Source organism: Cygnus olor, chromosome 24 (assembly GCF_009769625.2).
Source record: "Cygnus olor isolate bCygOlo1 chromosome 24, bCygOlo1.pri.v2, whole genome shotgun sequence".
In the NCBI taxonomy this organism is placed as follows: domain Eukaryota; kingdom Metazoa; phylum Chordata; class Aves; order Anseriformes; family Anatidae; genus Cygnus; species Cygnus olor.
Window position 1 is genome coordinate 1977848 of NC_049192.1, and position 16631 is coordinate 1994478.

Genomic DNA, 16631 nt, shown 5'->3' on the forward strand with positions numbered 1-16631 from the left:
GGTAGAGGGGCCCCCGGGGAGCCGCCCTGCCTTTCCGGCCCACAGGAGAGGCTTCAAAGCGTGCTCAGCGCTGACAAAGAAACTGAAGATAAGCGCTCCTGTGGGCGGATTTTTTTTTTTTTTCCCCATGAAAAATAAGCCGCGGGCGGGGCCGAAGAGAACAGTAATAAGCCAAGATCTGTTGAGATGGGGGGCAAAAGGAGGGACAAAACCTAAAGCAGTTGTCCTGTGTTCACGTTTTATTAGGTTAAGCGTTTGTAGAGGAACACCACGCGTGAGCGTTCCTGGAGTAAAATAGAGAGCAGCCTCTGCTGAGGCTGAGTAACCATGCTGCGGGCATGGGCACAGCTACCGCTAACAAAGGAAATCTTCGGGCCAACAAATCCTGACTGCACACGTACAGGAGTGCTTCTGTGGATCTTGCTTAGCTCAGGGTTTGCGAATAGAGAAGGAAATAATCTTCCTGAGATGCAGTGAGGGAGAGAAGTGCCTCTAATGAGCTTCAGTAGTGTGCACAGCTTGAGCTTTGTTAGGCCCTTGGAGTGGTTAGTGGGAGCAGAGGGAGCGTGAGCTTTGATTCTGTGGTAAAGTGCCTTTTTCCACGCAGAATTTCGGTCTTGACACAAGCAGTGCTTCTGTGCAACCTGCTGCTGCTTGAGGAAGAACGTCTCCGATGCCTTATTAGAGGCAGCACAGGTCACCAGTCTAGGAAGAAGACAACATAATGGTGTTAAAATTAGATTTTCCCTGGCTTTATACTGATGCCTAGAGATTATGTCATCACTTAGGAAGGGAGGAGGGCATACTCTTCTGGGTAATACTTTATTTCAAAGAGGAAATCATCTCAAACCAGCCTTTACAAAAGGAAAAAAGAAGAAAAAGAAAGAAGGAAAGAAAGAAAGAAAGAAGACACCTAAGTTTACAGATGCCATTTTGTAGTCAAAATGATTAGTAGTAGTAGATGTAGTCAAAATGATAAGTAAAACTGGCATTGCAGTAAATGCAAAAACAAGCCAAAATAAATAAACAAAAAAGACAAAAGGCGCAGTTCAGAGTCCTTTTCTTATTCTAGTGCTGTTATGGCAGTTGCTTAGAGAGCAAACTGTCCTATAATTCTTACAAAGAAAAGCAAGTTTATGTAAGAAGTAAGGCATAGCTTGAAAGCCTGACCAATGAACACCATTTATTCAGATTACGGAAAAGGAAATGCACACATCAAGGACAGTGTCTGGAACATTATTTGGATTTAGTTCTCCAGATTTCAGGGGAAATATGTGAAATTTAGGATACGTGTTACATGGTGTTAGCAAGAATAGCATGTTTAAAGAAACAGTATGTTTAAAACACTGTCTCTTTTATATATTCAGCAAAGGAAAGCATCTTACCAGAAGTCTGAGGGAAGAAAATTTTCTACTTGAATGATTATTCTGGGACAACTTAAATTTGCAACTGTAGCTGATATTGTATGTAATTAAAAAAAAAAAAAAAAAAAACATACCTGCTATGCAAGACATGAGCATTTCTTTTCAGTTATCTGGTCCAGAGCGGTTTTGTAGTTGTAGTTTTCGTATGTATGATAAAAGCTACGTGAAGAAGAACAGGACACAGTAAACTAAGTCAGTTTGTAAAGACCACTCAGGTTCCCCCTAAGAAAGAGCCTTGGAAGTGAAACAACACAACCACACAATTCCAGGTTGATGTGCCTTGTACAGTTTGCAACTCTGAGCTCAAGACACAAAATTAAAAGATCCAGTCACACTCTGGAACATAATTCAAGCATTTTTACTGCATAGGAGTCACACCTGGGCAAGAAAGATCCAGCAGACTGCCTTACCCTTCCTTCTGCTTAGAAATAATTTTCCAGATAATGCCTGCACCCAGGAGAAGCAGGACTGCCGCAGCTGTGACTCCTGAGAGGGAAGAGCACGTGTTATTTTCACTGTATGTTTTAAAACATATCAGCACAACAGACATAATAAGGCATATCTTCAAGTACATAGAGGAAAATAGTGCCCCTGAGGCCTCAGTGAGAAGCTAAAGATCTGGCCACAAAAATGTTTCCAAGCTGCTTACCTAGGCCTACTGAACCAGACTTGCGTGAAGCTGAAGGGAAGAGAGAAACAAAAATCAGTAAACTATTCTAAAATAAAAGGCAACGTATCTCAACAGTAGCTAATCACTTCATTAATATGGCTTTTGCTGCCAAGGCCTACAATACAGAATTTCTTAAAAAACATATAATTATATACTTTTTTTCATACAGAAAGACATTTGCATGTTTAAAAGGGAGATCGACGATAATGATAATCTTACCCAGAAAAGAGGAGTCTCGAATTGTGCAGAAAGACTGAGGAACAAGGCCCTGCTACAAATGACTACTTACTGTTTTCTATTTCCCTGGTCAAATCAGATTTAAACAGACCTAAGAGGCCCTGGGAGCAGGTCACACAGACAGTTAGGGTAGAAGAATGACACTATTGTTAGAAATCATCTTTTTCTTGTTATGGGGGATCTAAAGCTCATGGAATTTGCTTCTATTCTCACCTGAAGGGTTCATCAACATACTGCAAAAAATGAATTGATTTAGACCTTGTCCTGACTAGTAGCCAAGCATTTTAAGCTTTTAAGAATAGAACAAAGGCTGAATAAATTCACTTGCATTTTTCTGTTTATTCTCTGCTTCATTTACTTATCACTCACTTAATTTACAGGCTGGCACAGGAGGGTCCCAGCTGAAGTCCTCTTGGCACTGAATCTGACTGATGCCTTCCAACATGTAACCATCATCACATTCAAGAGTAATGTTAGTCCCAAATCGATAAGTGTTTCCACTTGTGGCTTTTTTAACACCTTGAACTTCTGGGAATACACATCTGATCTCTGAAATTAGAAGTAAGGAAAAAAAAAAAAAGGACATTAAATGAGAGGGAACATAAAATATTAGAAGTACAACTGGGGGTTGTTTAAGGCATTGTTCTTGAATTCTTTCTGAATAACTCTTACTCCTAAGTAAGAGCTGAGACCAGAGGGGTAACATCAACATGTAAATTTTGACCTCTGTTTTATGCCTTTCTTATTTTTACCACCATGCGTAATACTTACTAAGGACAATTCAAAACCATGAGAATGTCAAATGACAGGGAGAATTTTCCATGAGTCTGCTTGCTCTAAATAGCCACTGACTTATTTACATAAGCATTTGGTTTGTTTCCTCCTTTTGTTACCCAAGTGCGTTTCAATTGAGTCACTATTGTGGTGCAACGCCACTGAGGAAGCACCCTGTGAATTTATTCCCGTGAATGCCCATTTTTCTGTGAAGGAACACCCACACTAGGAATCTTGTTACATTCATGAAATAGCTGATAGTCAAGGTCTGCCTGATGACCGACCTTCACAGTGTGCTGCACAGAAGTGCCAAGTCACAGGAATAGAGGCATTTTCCACAAAAGGAACGGAAAGGCTCACATGTAATTTACAGGTAGTCCATCAGGGAAAATTCATCTGACATAATCACTTCCTTCTGTTCCTTCTACTGGTAACGGGGAGTGAGAGACACAGAAAGGGAAGGGAAGGAAAGACGTTTTTGCTTGTCAAAGGGAAAAAGCTCTTAAAGGAGGAAAGTTAATAAATAGCTCACTCACAGCAACAAGGGCAGAGAGGCAGAACGTGCAAGAATTAAAACTGCCTTCCAGAATTGCCCCTACTGCACTCATATCCTTCTGGCTATTAACACGAGCTGGTTCCCATCCTACTTCCCTATAACAATATCATACTCTTCCCAGTGATATCAAAAAGTGGACAAATTGACAATTGACATCACTAGCTCTGATGTGGAAGTGGTTCCCAAGCGAAATAAGGGGGTGGAATTTGGTGTTGGCAACTGCAGAACATTTTACCACTTAGATTTTGGCCCGTGTATCTCTGAATATTTCGTTTCCCAAAGTAAAACGTGTGTGTCAGCATGGCTACATGGCTCCTCAGCCCAGTTCTGGGGGATGTCTGCCACCAGAACCTCCAAGCAGCACGAGCAAACGAAGCGCACACACACCTTCGCACCGAGGAGGCGGCTGGCTCCAGGTCCCTAGTGCCGTGCAGTTGATGAAAGCATTCCCAGTGAGTGAATAACCAGCATTACAGCTGTAGGATACAGATGTTCCATAGGAAAAAGTGTCAGAAATGTTGCCTTTGAGCTTCCCATTGGTGATATTTGGAGGAAGAGAACACTTCACGGCTGGAAAAATCACGGAGAGACAAATGATAGTGTTGAAATGAGAATCCTCATGGACTTCCAGAGAACAGCTAAGGCACTGTACCTTTGCAGCCTTGTTTGTTTCCTTTTATTTTTTTTACCTATCCCCAACAACTGATTTTGTAACCCTATAACTCCACCAGGTTTAAATGCGTGTAAACTATCTTGTTCTTACACCCGTTTAGTAGTAAAGGACTCAGATTTAGTCTTTATTTAGTCCTTTTTTTTATTATTATTTTCATCTTTAGACCTTTCCCTAAGGCATGCTATATATTAAATGTCCTTTCTTCTTAGTTCTCTGCAACAAAAACACACCTTGACAGACTGGAGAAGGATGGCTCCAGGCTCCGGACTCTGTACAATAAATGGATGCCATCCCAATGAGGGAGAAGCCGGGCTCACAGCTGTAGCTTACAGATGTTCCAGGAGCGAAAACCGCTTTTGCCAGGCCACTGTGCCACCCGTGGGGGATAGCAGGAGGCTTGGAACAGCGCTTTGCTAAAGAGAGGGAAGCACAGATTAAAACACAACTTGTACAGGCAAGAGAAGAGGCTCCAAGCACCCATGTGTGGCTGCACACCCATCACCACACCACTGACACTAACGCACAGAGCCAGCCCTGCCCAGCCCCATGTGCTCACTTCACCCTGAAACATCTACAAAGCGTCGTGTCACACAAGTTTCTTCTTACACAGGGGAACACTGCCCAGCATCATCTTCCCTGATGCATCAGATAGGTTCATGTGTATAATAGGAGTTGCCCACTTGTAAGACCACCTTACTGCAACATCCATACAGGTCCCTTACGTCTGGCAAAGCTGGCCTGAGCTCGCTTTTAAGGAGTTTGTTCTGAGAAACTGAGACACCAGATACTGCAGCGATAAGAATGGGAAAAATTAGGATCTTCAGATCTAAACACTAGATGCCAGGATTCCTCTCGGCCCCTAAACATCCTGCTGCATGCTACGAAGAGTGGCAGGGTCAGCAAGGAGAGGTGTCTGAGCACAGGCGCTTACCTCTGCTACAGGCAGGCAGTGGAGGATCCCACGTGCCCCCGGGCTGGCACTGGGACTTGTGGAGACCTCTGGGGACATTAACAGCATTGCACTCAATCGTAATGATGTCTCCAGGCAAGTAGAGAGACTCCAATCCGATCGCCTCTCCGTTCCCGACTCCTGGTCTCACACAGCCAGCTGCGGACAGGGAGGGCAGAAAGAAGCCTTTAGACTGTGAAGCTTGTGTGGGATAGGGATGGGCATTTGGCCACAGAGACCTCATTCTTTAGAGGTGGAATTTGCTGAATCATAGCAAGTCCTTACCCAAATGTCACTACATGCTTCGCATATTTAGCAAGGCGAGGAGAACCAGTGACAAGCGCATGAACATACCTTCGCACCGAGGAAGGGGACGGCTCCAGACTCCGTTGGGCATGCAGTGGACAGACTCATTGCCAATAAGCACAAAACCAGGTTTGCAGCGGTAGTGCACGAGTGCTCCTACACCAAACGTGTCTGAGGAATGGCTGCTGTGCTCCCCGTTAGCAATGCCCGGCGGAGGCAGACACATTACCGCTGACAGAGGAGAAAGGAGGAAGGTGTGAAGGTGAAGATAAATCATGAAAAAAGTGATAACAAAAGACTAAAAAAGTGCAATTACTCCTCTTCCCCTCAAAAAGCAGGACAGGGAGAAGAAAAGTTAGCATTTAGTAAATTTTGCCTTGCATCATAGACCTACCTGGCCTCACTGTGGTATCAGGACGATGATAGTGTTCTGCCACTCCATCTAGATGCAGCATTAGGAGTTGAAAACACACATTTGGTTGAACACATGCAATGCACAAATGCACCTTCATTTTCTATCATCTTTCCTTTATACTTCCAGCAAAAATCACTCCTCTCTGATAGTCAATGTCCTGCCATGTAGCTATCAAGTTTCTGACTTTCAGAAAAGGAAGAATAATAACATGGATTATGGGCTGCAACAAGCAGGGGGAGCAAAGCGGAAAAAACGCTTACACTTAGAGCACCACCCTCAACCTGTCACATCTCCTGTGTCAGAAGAGAGTCACAAACGAAAGGAACAATTGCTGGTTTTTCCTTAGAGCACTCAGAGCAAACAGGAAACATAAAAGCAAAATTGGCTTCAGCAGCAGTCAGGGAGTATGTGCAATGTCAGCGGGTCAGCGTGATGCTCACCCTGCTCACAGATGGGCACGGGGGGGTGCCACCTCCTGTTGGCTGTGCACTGGGCAGTGTGGTGGCCTCGCAGGGTGAAACCTTCACGGCAGGTAAAGCTAACGGTGTCCTTGTACCTGTAGCGATGTTTAATAACAGATATCCTCCCGTTCTGGATCTGTGGGGCTGGACATACCACCTCTGAAAGAGAAATTCCGTATCTCAGAGAGGGAGCCGTATGTAGGCGTTAGTTGATTACCACATTATTGCATATTTAAACACAGTTTTGTGCCTGTAAGCAGAATAATGCAAACACATTCCAAGTAAATACGTTGAATGGTGTAAAAATCCGTAAGCACTGTCGGGCATTCTCATGGCTGTTTTACTACACCAAGCTCCTGCTTTCCAAAGCAACTGCACCCGAAGGAAGGACCACATCCTAACTGCAACAACCACCCCCTGTGAGACAGTTGTGTGGCTTGGATAGCAGTGCAGGACTTGGAAGGTCCCTGTTCAGTTTTACTCAGTGGCCCACTCTTCTGCAAGACACATTTCCTCCTTCATTTACTGTGTTTCTAAAACAAAGGGGACACATCCCTAGAGGCATCTGACAACTCTTCATTCTGCATAACTGCAAGATCAAAAGCTAACATCTGGAAGATTTTTAGAAGAAACCAAACAAATATGCAAACAAAACAATCCTAGAGGAATATTACACTTAAGAGGTCTTATTCCTCAAGGCTCTATTTATTTTAAGGAAATGCCACTTTTTGATTCTAAGGACTTAATTTGGCAATTCCGGGCCAGATCTGTCATGACCCACTTACTCTGACAAATGGGAAGATCTCCACTCCATGCAACATCTGCTCCGAAAAGCTCGCATCGCCTCAGAGACAGCCCGACCAGTCGGTGCCTGGAGTCACACAGAAGGAAACACCAGCTGGCACCGGGGCACACAGTCTGGATTTTGCACTCCCTCTGTCACACTGCCCCCAGCGCTTCCTTCTGCAGCGTCCTGCTTCTGGTGGTCACCAAGGTGTCCCTCTTGGTTTGACACACGGGAATGAAGGACACCAAGCTCCTTCTTCCTGGACCCAAGAGGAACAGTGGTGATCCCAAATGACTCTGGATTAGTTTGGTCAGGTGCCAAACCAGGGCTCGGACCCAAGGGATTCCCGAGCCTCCTTGCAACACGTGCTTGCCTGCACCCTCGGCTCCTGTTGGGTGGCTGTCTGCGAAGGCAGGCTGAAAGTGGAGTCTGCAAAGCAGCAGGTTGAGCACAGACAGAGAAAAAGGAGATGTTTCTCCCTTTCCTGAGCAGGCACCAGTGGCATAACTGGACCCAAAATACAGATCCTGGCTTGCTGTGGAGAATGGCACAAGCCGAGGAGCGTGCTGTGCCCCTTTGCTGTAAGTCACCCAACACCGAGCTCAGTAAATGAAGTCAGCAAAGGCAGCGCAGGACTCACCCTTCCTCACACGTGTGGTTCACAATGGACCCAAAGAGGAGATCTGTCAGAACAACAACTCTGCCATTCTTTGGTGCTTCTGGATAATGGCATTGTTTCCCTGGGAGAGAACAAGGCTAAGTTTAAACTCCTCTCTTGCGGTTTGGTAATGAGCTACGAGAAAATATCTTAAGGATCTGTCCACATTCAGACACCAGTAAAGAAGGGATTCTTATAAAAACCAAACCAAACCAAAACAATAGCTGCCCAAACTATGTGACTAGTGAAGCCATGTATGAATCTTTTTTTTTTTTTTTTTTAAAGATTGCTTTTAGAGACCCAGAAATGCAATTGAGACAGTTTTCAGAGACCACCACCAAACGGATTGAGCTATTCACTTTTGCAGAACGCCCGCGCTTCAGACCACGTGTGGTTTCTGAGGCACGTCAGAGCTGGGGGTACTGTGGGGTGCCTTGAGTATCCCGGCCGACAGGCGTATCGCACCATCTTCCCGACGGGAAACGCGGTCTGGTTTCTGTACTCCTCAGTTAGCTCAGCAAAGCTGAGGCTTGGAGGTGCACCACAGCCACCTGTTGGGAGAGGGAAGGCAAGGCAACTTAGATATGTCCATCAGCTACGTCAGGTTGTTTTAGAATTTGCATTGAGTATGCATGGATAGAGGTTTGCAAGCAAAACTGAGAGCAAAAGGGAAGGACTAGACGATTCAGCGTTTCAGGGGGAGTGAGGGAAAGGGTCAGTCCCATGGGTTGTTGGCAGAGGTTCCCAACCCTTACCCCGGCCCTTAGCTCCCCACCCTGTGTACCTGCACACTGAGGAGGAGGCAGGCTCCAGTTTCCAGACTCAGTGCAGTAAATCGATGCCTCCCCCAGGAGGCTGAAGCCAGGGTCACAGCTGTAGTTTACAACCATCCCAGGAATGAAAACTTCCACCTCCTGGCTGTTGTGACTGCCTCCTTCAATGTTTGGAGGTGAAGGACATTGCACTACTAAAGAGACTGAAAAAGAGCATGAGTGGGTTAACACGCAGCAAGGATTACACGCACAATGCCACCAAAGTGAGCACAGCATCCAGCACGTGCTGGAAGCAAGCTTGGATGCATGGGGAGCGCTGGATTTGCAGTCCCCCTGGCTCTGCAACTGGCAATTTGCTAACTCCGGGAGCAGACATGCAGGCAGTGCCCGGATTTGGAGCCTTTAAATCCGTGCCCGTTTGCTCCCCCGTGCCCAAGAAATGCAGCTGCAGCCGCTGCCAGGAGCCCCTCTGCACGGGGCGCTTCTTGTCGAGCCCCCGCTCGACAGATGGTCTCTGCCCTCTCACTGCCCACCACGGTGCTGTCAGCTCACCTTCACACTGGGGGTGCGGGGTGCTCCAGCTTGCGTTGTCTGTACAGTACAGGGTGGATTTTCCAACAAGAGAATAGCCGGGGTCACAGCTGTAATTGACGGACTTCCCAGGGATGAACACTTCCATGTCCTTGCCATCGTGCTGGCCATGGTTAATCACTGGTGGGGGGGGACACAGCTGCCCTGCAGGGAAAGAATTTTGATTTTTCTGTTTAGTTTTCCCATTTATTACTAGAGAACAGAGTCTGTAAGTTCGATTAAGTTCTCCCCTAATCCCTTTGTATCACTGCCAGGTCCAGGAGTGAAAAGGGCACCTTGACACCATGGGGCAGGGGCACTCCAAGCTCCGGCAGAGGTACAGTTAAGGTGTGCCTCTCCAACAAGAACATAGCCAGGATCACAGGTGTAGCTCACGGACGTGCTGCTGGTGAAAACTGCCAGGGCTTGGCCACTGTGTCTTCCGTTGGCAATGGCTGGAGGGGGGAGAGCACTGCGACTCTGTGGGAAGAGGGCAAAGCCATACATCAGTACCAAGAAAGAGAAGGAAAAGGGAAAAATGAAAGGACTCAGTGCAGAGAAACATCAGAGCCGAGCCGTCAGCCTGCAAGAGGCGGGGATGCCTGGGCTGGGTGTCCCTTGGCTGCCCTCATTGCTGCAGCCCATCTGGGAGGCTCAGCCCGCTGGTCCCAGGCGCATGGAGGGGGGGACACTTGTCCCCTGCGAGTGTCCCCTGTGAGTGCCATCCCCGTGCCCCACATGCCCTACCTCCGCACCGCGGCGGCGGCCCGCTCCACTCGCCGTGCTCCCCGTCCACCGTGGTGCAGAAGATGGAGGCGGCTCCGGCCAGCGCGTGGCCTGGCTCGCACGTGTATGTGACCACGGCCGCGTAGGGGAAGGCGTCCATCGAGTGCCCGCTGTGTGTCCCGCGGGGGATGTCCGGGGGCGGGTCGCAGACGATACCTGCAGCACGCACAAGGGAGCTTTTAGCAGCGCCAGGTCTGCAGGACGCACGCTGCCGGGATGGAGTGAGCAAGGGTGAACCCGTCCCAGCGTCACGCTCTCTGTCTTTGCCTTGGGAGATCCTTCCCAAGGAGAGCACCCGTCCGAATCTCTTTGTGCTGTGTTTGGTTCCTCATCGGCCTCTGCTCCGCTCCCGCCGTGGTGCACTTACTCTGGCAGACGGGAAGGTCTCCGGTCCATCCCACGCGTGTCCCAGAGTCCAAAATCACGCAGTGCCGCTGGGAGGCTCCAACCAGCCGGTGCCTGGGGTTAAACCAAGGCACTCCTGTTACTACGGGACTGTCTCTGGAGGTGGCAGCTCCCACAGCCACCAAGTACAGCCTCACCGGCCATCGAATACTGCCACTTTATGGCTAGGAATGCCCACTTTGGTGGCCTCTGTTGTCACCCAAAGCCTTCAAAACGAAGGCCCCTTTTACCCTCGCATGCTCAGGTGGTTGCGCCCTCTAATTGGCGCTTAAAATTTGTTAACAAATCCCCTTCTCCACATTTCTGCTGCCAGTTGGACTAGCAATTAGACTAGAAATAGTCCATGGTGAAGACCAGAATTGCTTTAGCACAGAACTGCTTTACAGCACCTGAAGGGCAGTGAGGTGTGCCCTGGTCACGGGGACCATTTCGGGTTTTGCTCAGCACCTGCAGCAGGGGACTTGGGTTCCTCCCCAGCACCACCCTATGCAGATGCCACTGATGCTCTGCTCTCTAGGGAACATGCGCTCTGCCTGCCAGCTGCAGAGAGCAGAAGCGCTGCTGATTCAACCTCAGATGGGCAGAGGAGCGTGGCTGGGACTCACCCTTCATCACACGTGTAATTCACTGTTGACCCGAAGAAGAGATCTGTTGTAACGATAACTCTGCCGTTTTCTGGTTCTCCTGGATGACTACACCTTCTCCCTAGACAGAACAAGAACTGGTTTTAGGCTTCTTTAACTCAGTGCAGTAGGAAAAGCAGCACTAATGCTAGGAACCTGACCAAGTTCCTAGGGGAGGGAACTGAAAGGGAGAAACCTCCACCGAGCTACAAGGCTTCAGCTGCCACACCACAATTTAAACAAAACAGAAGCATCCACCAAACATACGTTTGCAAAACTTCTTGACTTCTGACCATGTCTGATTCTCAAGGCATGTAATAGCGGGGGTTATCTGCGGATGTTTAGCGTATCCTGGCCGGCAGCTGTACTTCACTGTTGACCCAACAGGAAACTCGGTCCAGTTCTTATACTCCTTGTTTAGCTCAGCAAACAGTAACGGTGGTGGTGTCCCACATCCAGCTGCCAAGAAACAAAATGGACATGAGAAATTAGTGCTGACTGTGAAATGCAGCTAAAGAGAAACAGGAGCATTGGTTGGCACTGCTACGATGCCATGGGATATTAATATTGCTTGTATTCTGACATTTATCTACATCAATAACACGTAGCATGCAAGGACACACACACCCAATGTATGTGCTCTTATAAAAACCCTCAGTTTAGCCAGTTTGGGGTATTCACACTCCACGCATCCCCAAAATGCAGCGGGATCGTTTGTGGGCCTTGGAACACAGGAATCTGCAGTCTCAGGTATGAGAGCACCATGACTGTCTCCCAGTGGGAACGCACAGGCTCTGGCAACGCCACCAGCTTATTCCCAATGCCACCAACGCCAGCACAGCACCTGGCGTGTGCCAGCAGCAAGCTTAGACCCATGGGGGTCTCTGGGTGTGCAGTCCCCCCAAAACTCTCCTGGGTGCAGCTTGCCAGCCCCAGAAGCAGCCATGGTGGCCCCGCACCTGCGCAGCGTGGGTACGGGCGGCTCCAGCTCCCCGCGGCCGTGCACCAGATGGAGGAGACCCCGAGCAGGGAGAAGCCGGGCTGGCAGCTGTAGTTCACGGCCATGCCGCTGGTGAAATTGGCCCCGAGCTCCGCGCTGTGCATGGCGTGGGCAATGACGGGCGGCGGCGGACAAGGCAGCGCTGGCGGAGAGAACGGGGTTGGAGAGGTTTTGCCCAGCGGAGGAACACGCAAAAGACAGCAAAACACCTCCACATCTGGGGCAATGTGAGTGAGGCAGAAAGCACCAGCCCTGCATAACAGCCCCAGGCTGCCCCTTCTGATCCCCGGGTGCCCCTCTGCCCCCCGGGGCAACGCCCCTACCCCTCGGTTGCTCACAGGTCGGGGGTGCCCAGCCCCTGGCTCCCCGCGGTGCTGGGAGCGGCCGTGCCCGCACTCACCTGGCTCGCAGCTGGGGATGGCGGGGACCCAGCGGCCGTTGGGATGGCACTTGACCTCCTGGCTGCCCTGCATCGTGTAGCCCGGGCGGCAGCGGAAGGTGACGGTGGCCCCGGGTAGGTACTCAGCTTGCTGCCCTTCAACCACTTCTCCATCCCGGACACTGGGGCTCATGCAGCTGACAACTGGAAGCGAAGAGCAGCAAAATGTGGGCTGGGGGAGCAGCTGCCAGGGCCAGGGCTTCCCCCGTTGTTTTTATGAGGTTGAAATTCAGGGAGAAGCCATGCAAAGAGGACTGCGTGGGCTCGGAGCCTTTAAATCCCTGCCTGTTCGCTCCCCCATGAGTGCAGCCCCTGCCTGCAGCCTCTCTGCTGTCTTTTCGGGATACCCTGACAGCCGCCCCTCTCACCGCGGGTCGCAGCATTTGCAGCTCACCTTCACACCGGGGGTAAGGGATGCTCCAGGTTCCAGATGGCAAACAAGAAACGGTGGTTTTCCCCGTGAGGACGTAGCCTGGGTCACACTCATACTTCACCGATGTCCCAGGGATGAACACTGTCACATCCTTGCTACTGTGCCGGCCATTTTTGATAGTCGGAGGGGAAGGACACAGCAGCACTATAAGGAGGGGAAAAAATCATCAAACCTAGTGAAAAGCAGGTTCCACAGCCACCCCCCGTGGAATAAGACACCATTTTAACTTCTTTGTTTCCCATTACCTTTTCCCAAGTAGCTAGGGATGTCAATGCTGGAATATGTTTCAGCCCACACTTATCTTCCTGCATTCATTTTTTTTCTAGCTTACTGACATGAAGAATGGTCATTTCTCATATTTAGGCATTTGCAGTGGTTACATGGCACTAACATTTGGCACTAGCAGCTTGCTCTGGCCTTCCCATGGTTGTGAACAAGATGATACAGCATCATCTTGGCTCTCCCTTTCTGGATTCATTTAAGGAGGCAAAAGCCCTATCTAACAACAACCTGCATGGGGATTATGAAGGTGGGAGGACAAATATTTGCATGCATTTCCTTTCCAGTCCCGGAGAGGGGCTCTTAGGATCCCTTTACCTCCAATGTGAGGTGGTTGCACCCTGCCAGGATGGCTTCAGGAGAAATCACCGCCCGCCCACCACCCTGCTTACACTTACTCTTTTCACAGGTGGGGACAGGTGGGTGCCATGTGCCCCCAAACTGGCACTGAGACTCCTGAGAGCCTTTCAGGGCATAACCGAAATCGCATTCGAAGACAGCGATGGCCTCAAGCTTGTACATGGTCTCCAGCCCGGTTGTTCTCCCGTGCTCGATCTCTGGTCTTTTGCAGCCGATTGCTGGAAGAGAGGAGCACAATGTGCCGTTTGGGACATGAAGCCCACCCGGGGCAGTACCTGCTGCCGAACCTTGCCATCACTGTCACGGGCATGGCAACATTATTGATTCTTATTCTTTGGTCTGCAGTGACCAAACCAAGGCAAGGAGGGAGAGAGGACCCAGGGGAAAAAGCAGCCGACACAACCCAAACCCAAACACAAACCCACCTTCGCAGCGCGGCCGAGGCCGGCTCCAGGTTCCTGTGATGGTGCAGTTAAGGGACGCGTTCCCGACGAGGGAGTAGCCATCCTTACAGGTGTACTGAACCGCCGAGCCTGCCAGGAAGGTGTCCGAGGGCTGGCCGCTGTGCTGCCCGTTGGCGATGCCTGGAGGGGGAGGACACCTCACCTCTGCGGAGGGGAGAGAGATGAGAAATAAGGAAACCAGAATAAGCCAACCTTCAGAAACCAAAGGAGAAAGACAATGGACTCCTGTTGGCTCCCATTAATAAATCCCTGCCACGTTAGCTCCCTTCCTATCAGCACGCACCTCCACAGCGTGGCGGCGGCCCGCTCCACTCGCCGCGCTCCCCGTCCACCGTGGTGCAGAAGATGGAGGCGGCTCCGGCCAGCGCGTGGCCCGGCTCGCACGTGTAGGTGACCACGGCCGCGTAGGGGAAGGCGTCCATCGAGTGCCCGCTGTGTGTCCCGCGGGGGATGTCCGGGGGCGGGTCGCAGACGATACCTGCAGCACGCACAAGGGAGCTTTTAGCAGCGCCAGGTCTGCAGGACGCACGCTGCCAGGATGGAGTGAGCAAGGGTGAACCCGTCCCAGTGTCACGCTCTCCAGATAAAATGACCCAAATTGGCCTGAGACAAAGGTCCTCCGGGAAGGAAAACCTGTGCCCTCTTGTGAGTCACTTCCTCGCTGCCCATGGCTGGAGGTGGTGGGACTGGTCTTACCTCCCTTTCCATAACCACTGCTGACACATGCAGACAGAGCCTGACCACACATTCCTACATGTGACCAGTGAGAAACACAGGCTACAGGAACAGGGAGTTTAAAACATCAACATTTTTCCCAGGTTGGACCAAGATAAAAGACCTTTGGAAACATTTTCAAGAAATATTCAAAACACAAAGAAAAGAAAAATGAAATATTTTACACCTAGAGTGACCTGAGAAATCTTTTGCAATAAATTATTTGTCTTGAACGATTCACCTCTTTCTGCTGCAAGCACCAGGGCAAGCCACCCCCCAGGACCTTCTCTCGTGGCCTACTTACGCCGGCAGACGGGAGCAGCTCCGCTCCAGGAGACACGGGTGCCAGAGATCTCACACGTCCTCTGAGACCGCCCCACTAGCATGTGCCTGAGGTCACACAGAAATATTATTTATTTATGTGAGGAACCTTCAGATTCCTTTACAACCCTTGTAAGTGGTGGCCGGGATAGCTGACTTTGGAACCAGATTCCTTCACGTAAAGCCATTTTGCCACTTAAAACCTGCTTTCCTTCTGCTTGGCTAGTCGCAAGGCTCACCCTTTTTCACATGTGTAATTCACTTTGGACCCAAGGAGGAGGTCAGTCAAGACAACGGCTCTGCCATTCTCCGGATCCTCGGGGTTCTCACACTGCATCCCTAGAAGGGAACACCACCACCCTCAGAGCTCTGCTGCTCACCGGCGTGGTGCGCGCAAATCCCCTGGGGATGCTCACACAGGCAGCAGGCTGCCCCAAACAAAGAAACCCATAAAGCCAGAGGGCTTCACACCCAAGAAGCGTGAATTTCCAGCCAAGCCTGACGTTGAAGGACACACTTTTACAGAACTCCAGCGCCGCGGACCAGGTCTGATTCCCAAGGCACACGATGGTCGCCGACATCCCTGGGTGCACGCTGTAGCCGGGCCGGCATACGTACTCCACCGCCCTGCCCACGGGGAAGGCGCTCTGGTTCCTGAATGCCTCCTTCAGCTCAGCAAACACCAGCCTGGGGGGAGCACTGCAGCCAGCTGGGGGAGACACAAGCCAGCCCCCTGGTCAAGGGTGTTTTGGGAAACGCGGGGCCGGGGGCGCAGAGTCGGGCTGGCACGCAGGGCGCTGCCCGGACACTTGCCCTGCTCGCAGGCTGGCACGGGTGGCTCCCAGGTGCTGTTCAGCTGGCACTGCACCACGCTGTGCCCGTGCATGGTGTAGCCTGGCTCACACTCGAAGGTGATGGTGTCCTTGTACGTGTAGGTGATGCTGGGAGCCGACACTATTCGCCCATTCTGGATCTGCGGGACGGGACATCTCGCCTCTGGGAAGGAAGCGCAGGGCCTCAGAGCAGCACAGCTGTGTGGCCGCGAGCCACTTCCAGCTGTGATCACTTTTAAGACACTAGCCTGGAAGATAACTTTCCGATAGATGCTGTACCACCCACCCAACAAGAGTTGTGGGGGAGATCCACGTGGAAGGGGAGGCTGGGGATGCTGGAGGCAGCGGGCTGCTCCCACGGCCTCCTCCCTCCGCCTGCCCCAGAGCAGCAGCTCCTGCCCCAGCGGGCACCCAGGCACAAGCAGTCGTCTTGAGGTCCCCTCATCATCCCGAACACGAAGCAGCGGGGCCGGGGGCTTGCACCCAAGCTCTCCCAGGCGCCCACCCACCCCTACCTCCACAAAGCGGGGGAGGCCCGCTCCACTCCCCGTTCATCCCGTCCCTGGTGGTACAGAAGATGGAGGCCTCTCCCTGCAGCGGGTAGCCAGGCTCGCAGCTGTAGGTGACCGACGTGCCGTAGTGGAATTCGTCCAGCAGCCGCCCCGTGTGCTTCCCGTGGGGAATGTTGGGCGGGGGCATGCAGGGGATACCTGCAGCAGTG

At 50.8% G+C, this 16631-nt stretch overlaps 1 protein-coding gene across 1 annotated transcript in view; it reads right to left on the reverse strand.

Annotated features, from left to right (window-relative positions):
* Nucleotides 1-227: 227 nt before the first annotated feature.
* Nucleotides 228-16631, reverse strand: part of CR1 (complement C3b/C4b receptor 1 (Knops blood group)) — a 68762-nt gene continuing 52358 nt past the window's right edge. Inside the window, exons 60-90 of the mRNA XM_040535431.1 lie at nt 16426-16620; nt 15891-16073; nt 15595-15786; nt 15317-15416; nt 15061-15146; nt 14326-14520; nt 14004-14186; nt 13617-13796; nt 12901-13083; nt 12468-12650; nt 12027-12209; nt 11335-11526; nt 11050-11149; nt 10407-10498; nt 10001-10366; nt 9236-9418; nt 8695-8886; nt 8270-8461; nt 7893-7992; nt 7251-7336; nt 6445-6624; nt 5984-6031; nt 5638-5820; nt 5266-5442; nt 4565-4747; nt 4049-4231; nt 2701-2880; nt 2074-2103; nt 1835-1910; nt 1499-1583; nt 228-705 (exon numbers count right to left, since the gene is read on the reverse strand). Of these exons, the coding sequence (XP_040391365.1) occupies nt 1502-1583; nt 1835-1910; nt 2074-2103; nt 2701-2880; nt 4049-4231; nt 4565-4747; nt 5266-5442; nt 5638-5820; nt 5984-6031; nt 6445-6624; nt 7251-7336; nt 7893-7992; nt 8270-8461; nt 8695-8886; nt 9236-9418; nt 10001-10366; nt 10407-10498; nt 11050-11149; nt 11335-11526; nt 12027-12209; nt 12468-12650; nt 12901-13083; nt 13617-13796; nt 14004-14186; nt 14326-14520; nt 15061-15146; nt 15317-15416; nt 15595-15786; nt 15891-16073; nt 16426-16620 (4688 nt within the window). The 3' untranslated portion in view covers nt 228-705; nt 1499-1501. The remainder of the gene's footprint in view (nt 706-1498; nt 1584-1834; nt 1911-2073; nt 2104-2700; nt 2881-4048; nt 4232-4564; nt 4748-5265; nt 5443-5637; nt 5821-5983; nt 6032-6444; nt 6625-7250; nt 7337-7892; nt 7993-8269; nt 8462-8694; nt 8887-9235; nt 9419-10000; nt 10367-10406; nt 10499-11049; nt 11150-11334; nt 11527-12026; nt 12210-12467; nt 12651-12900; nt 13084-13616; nt 13797-14003; nt 14187-14325; nt 14521-15060; nt 15147-15316; nt 15417-15594; nt 15787-15890; nt 16074-16425; nt 16621-16631) is intronic.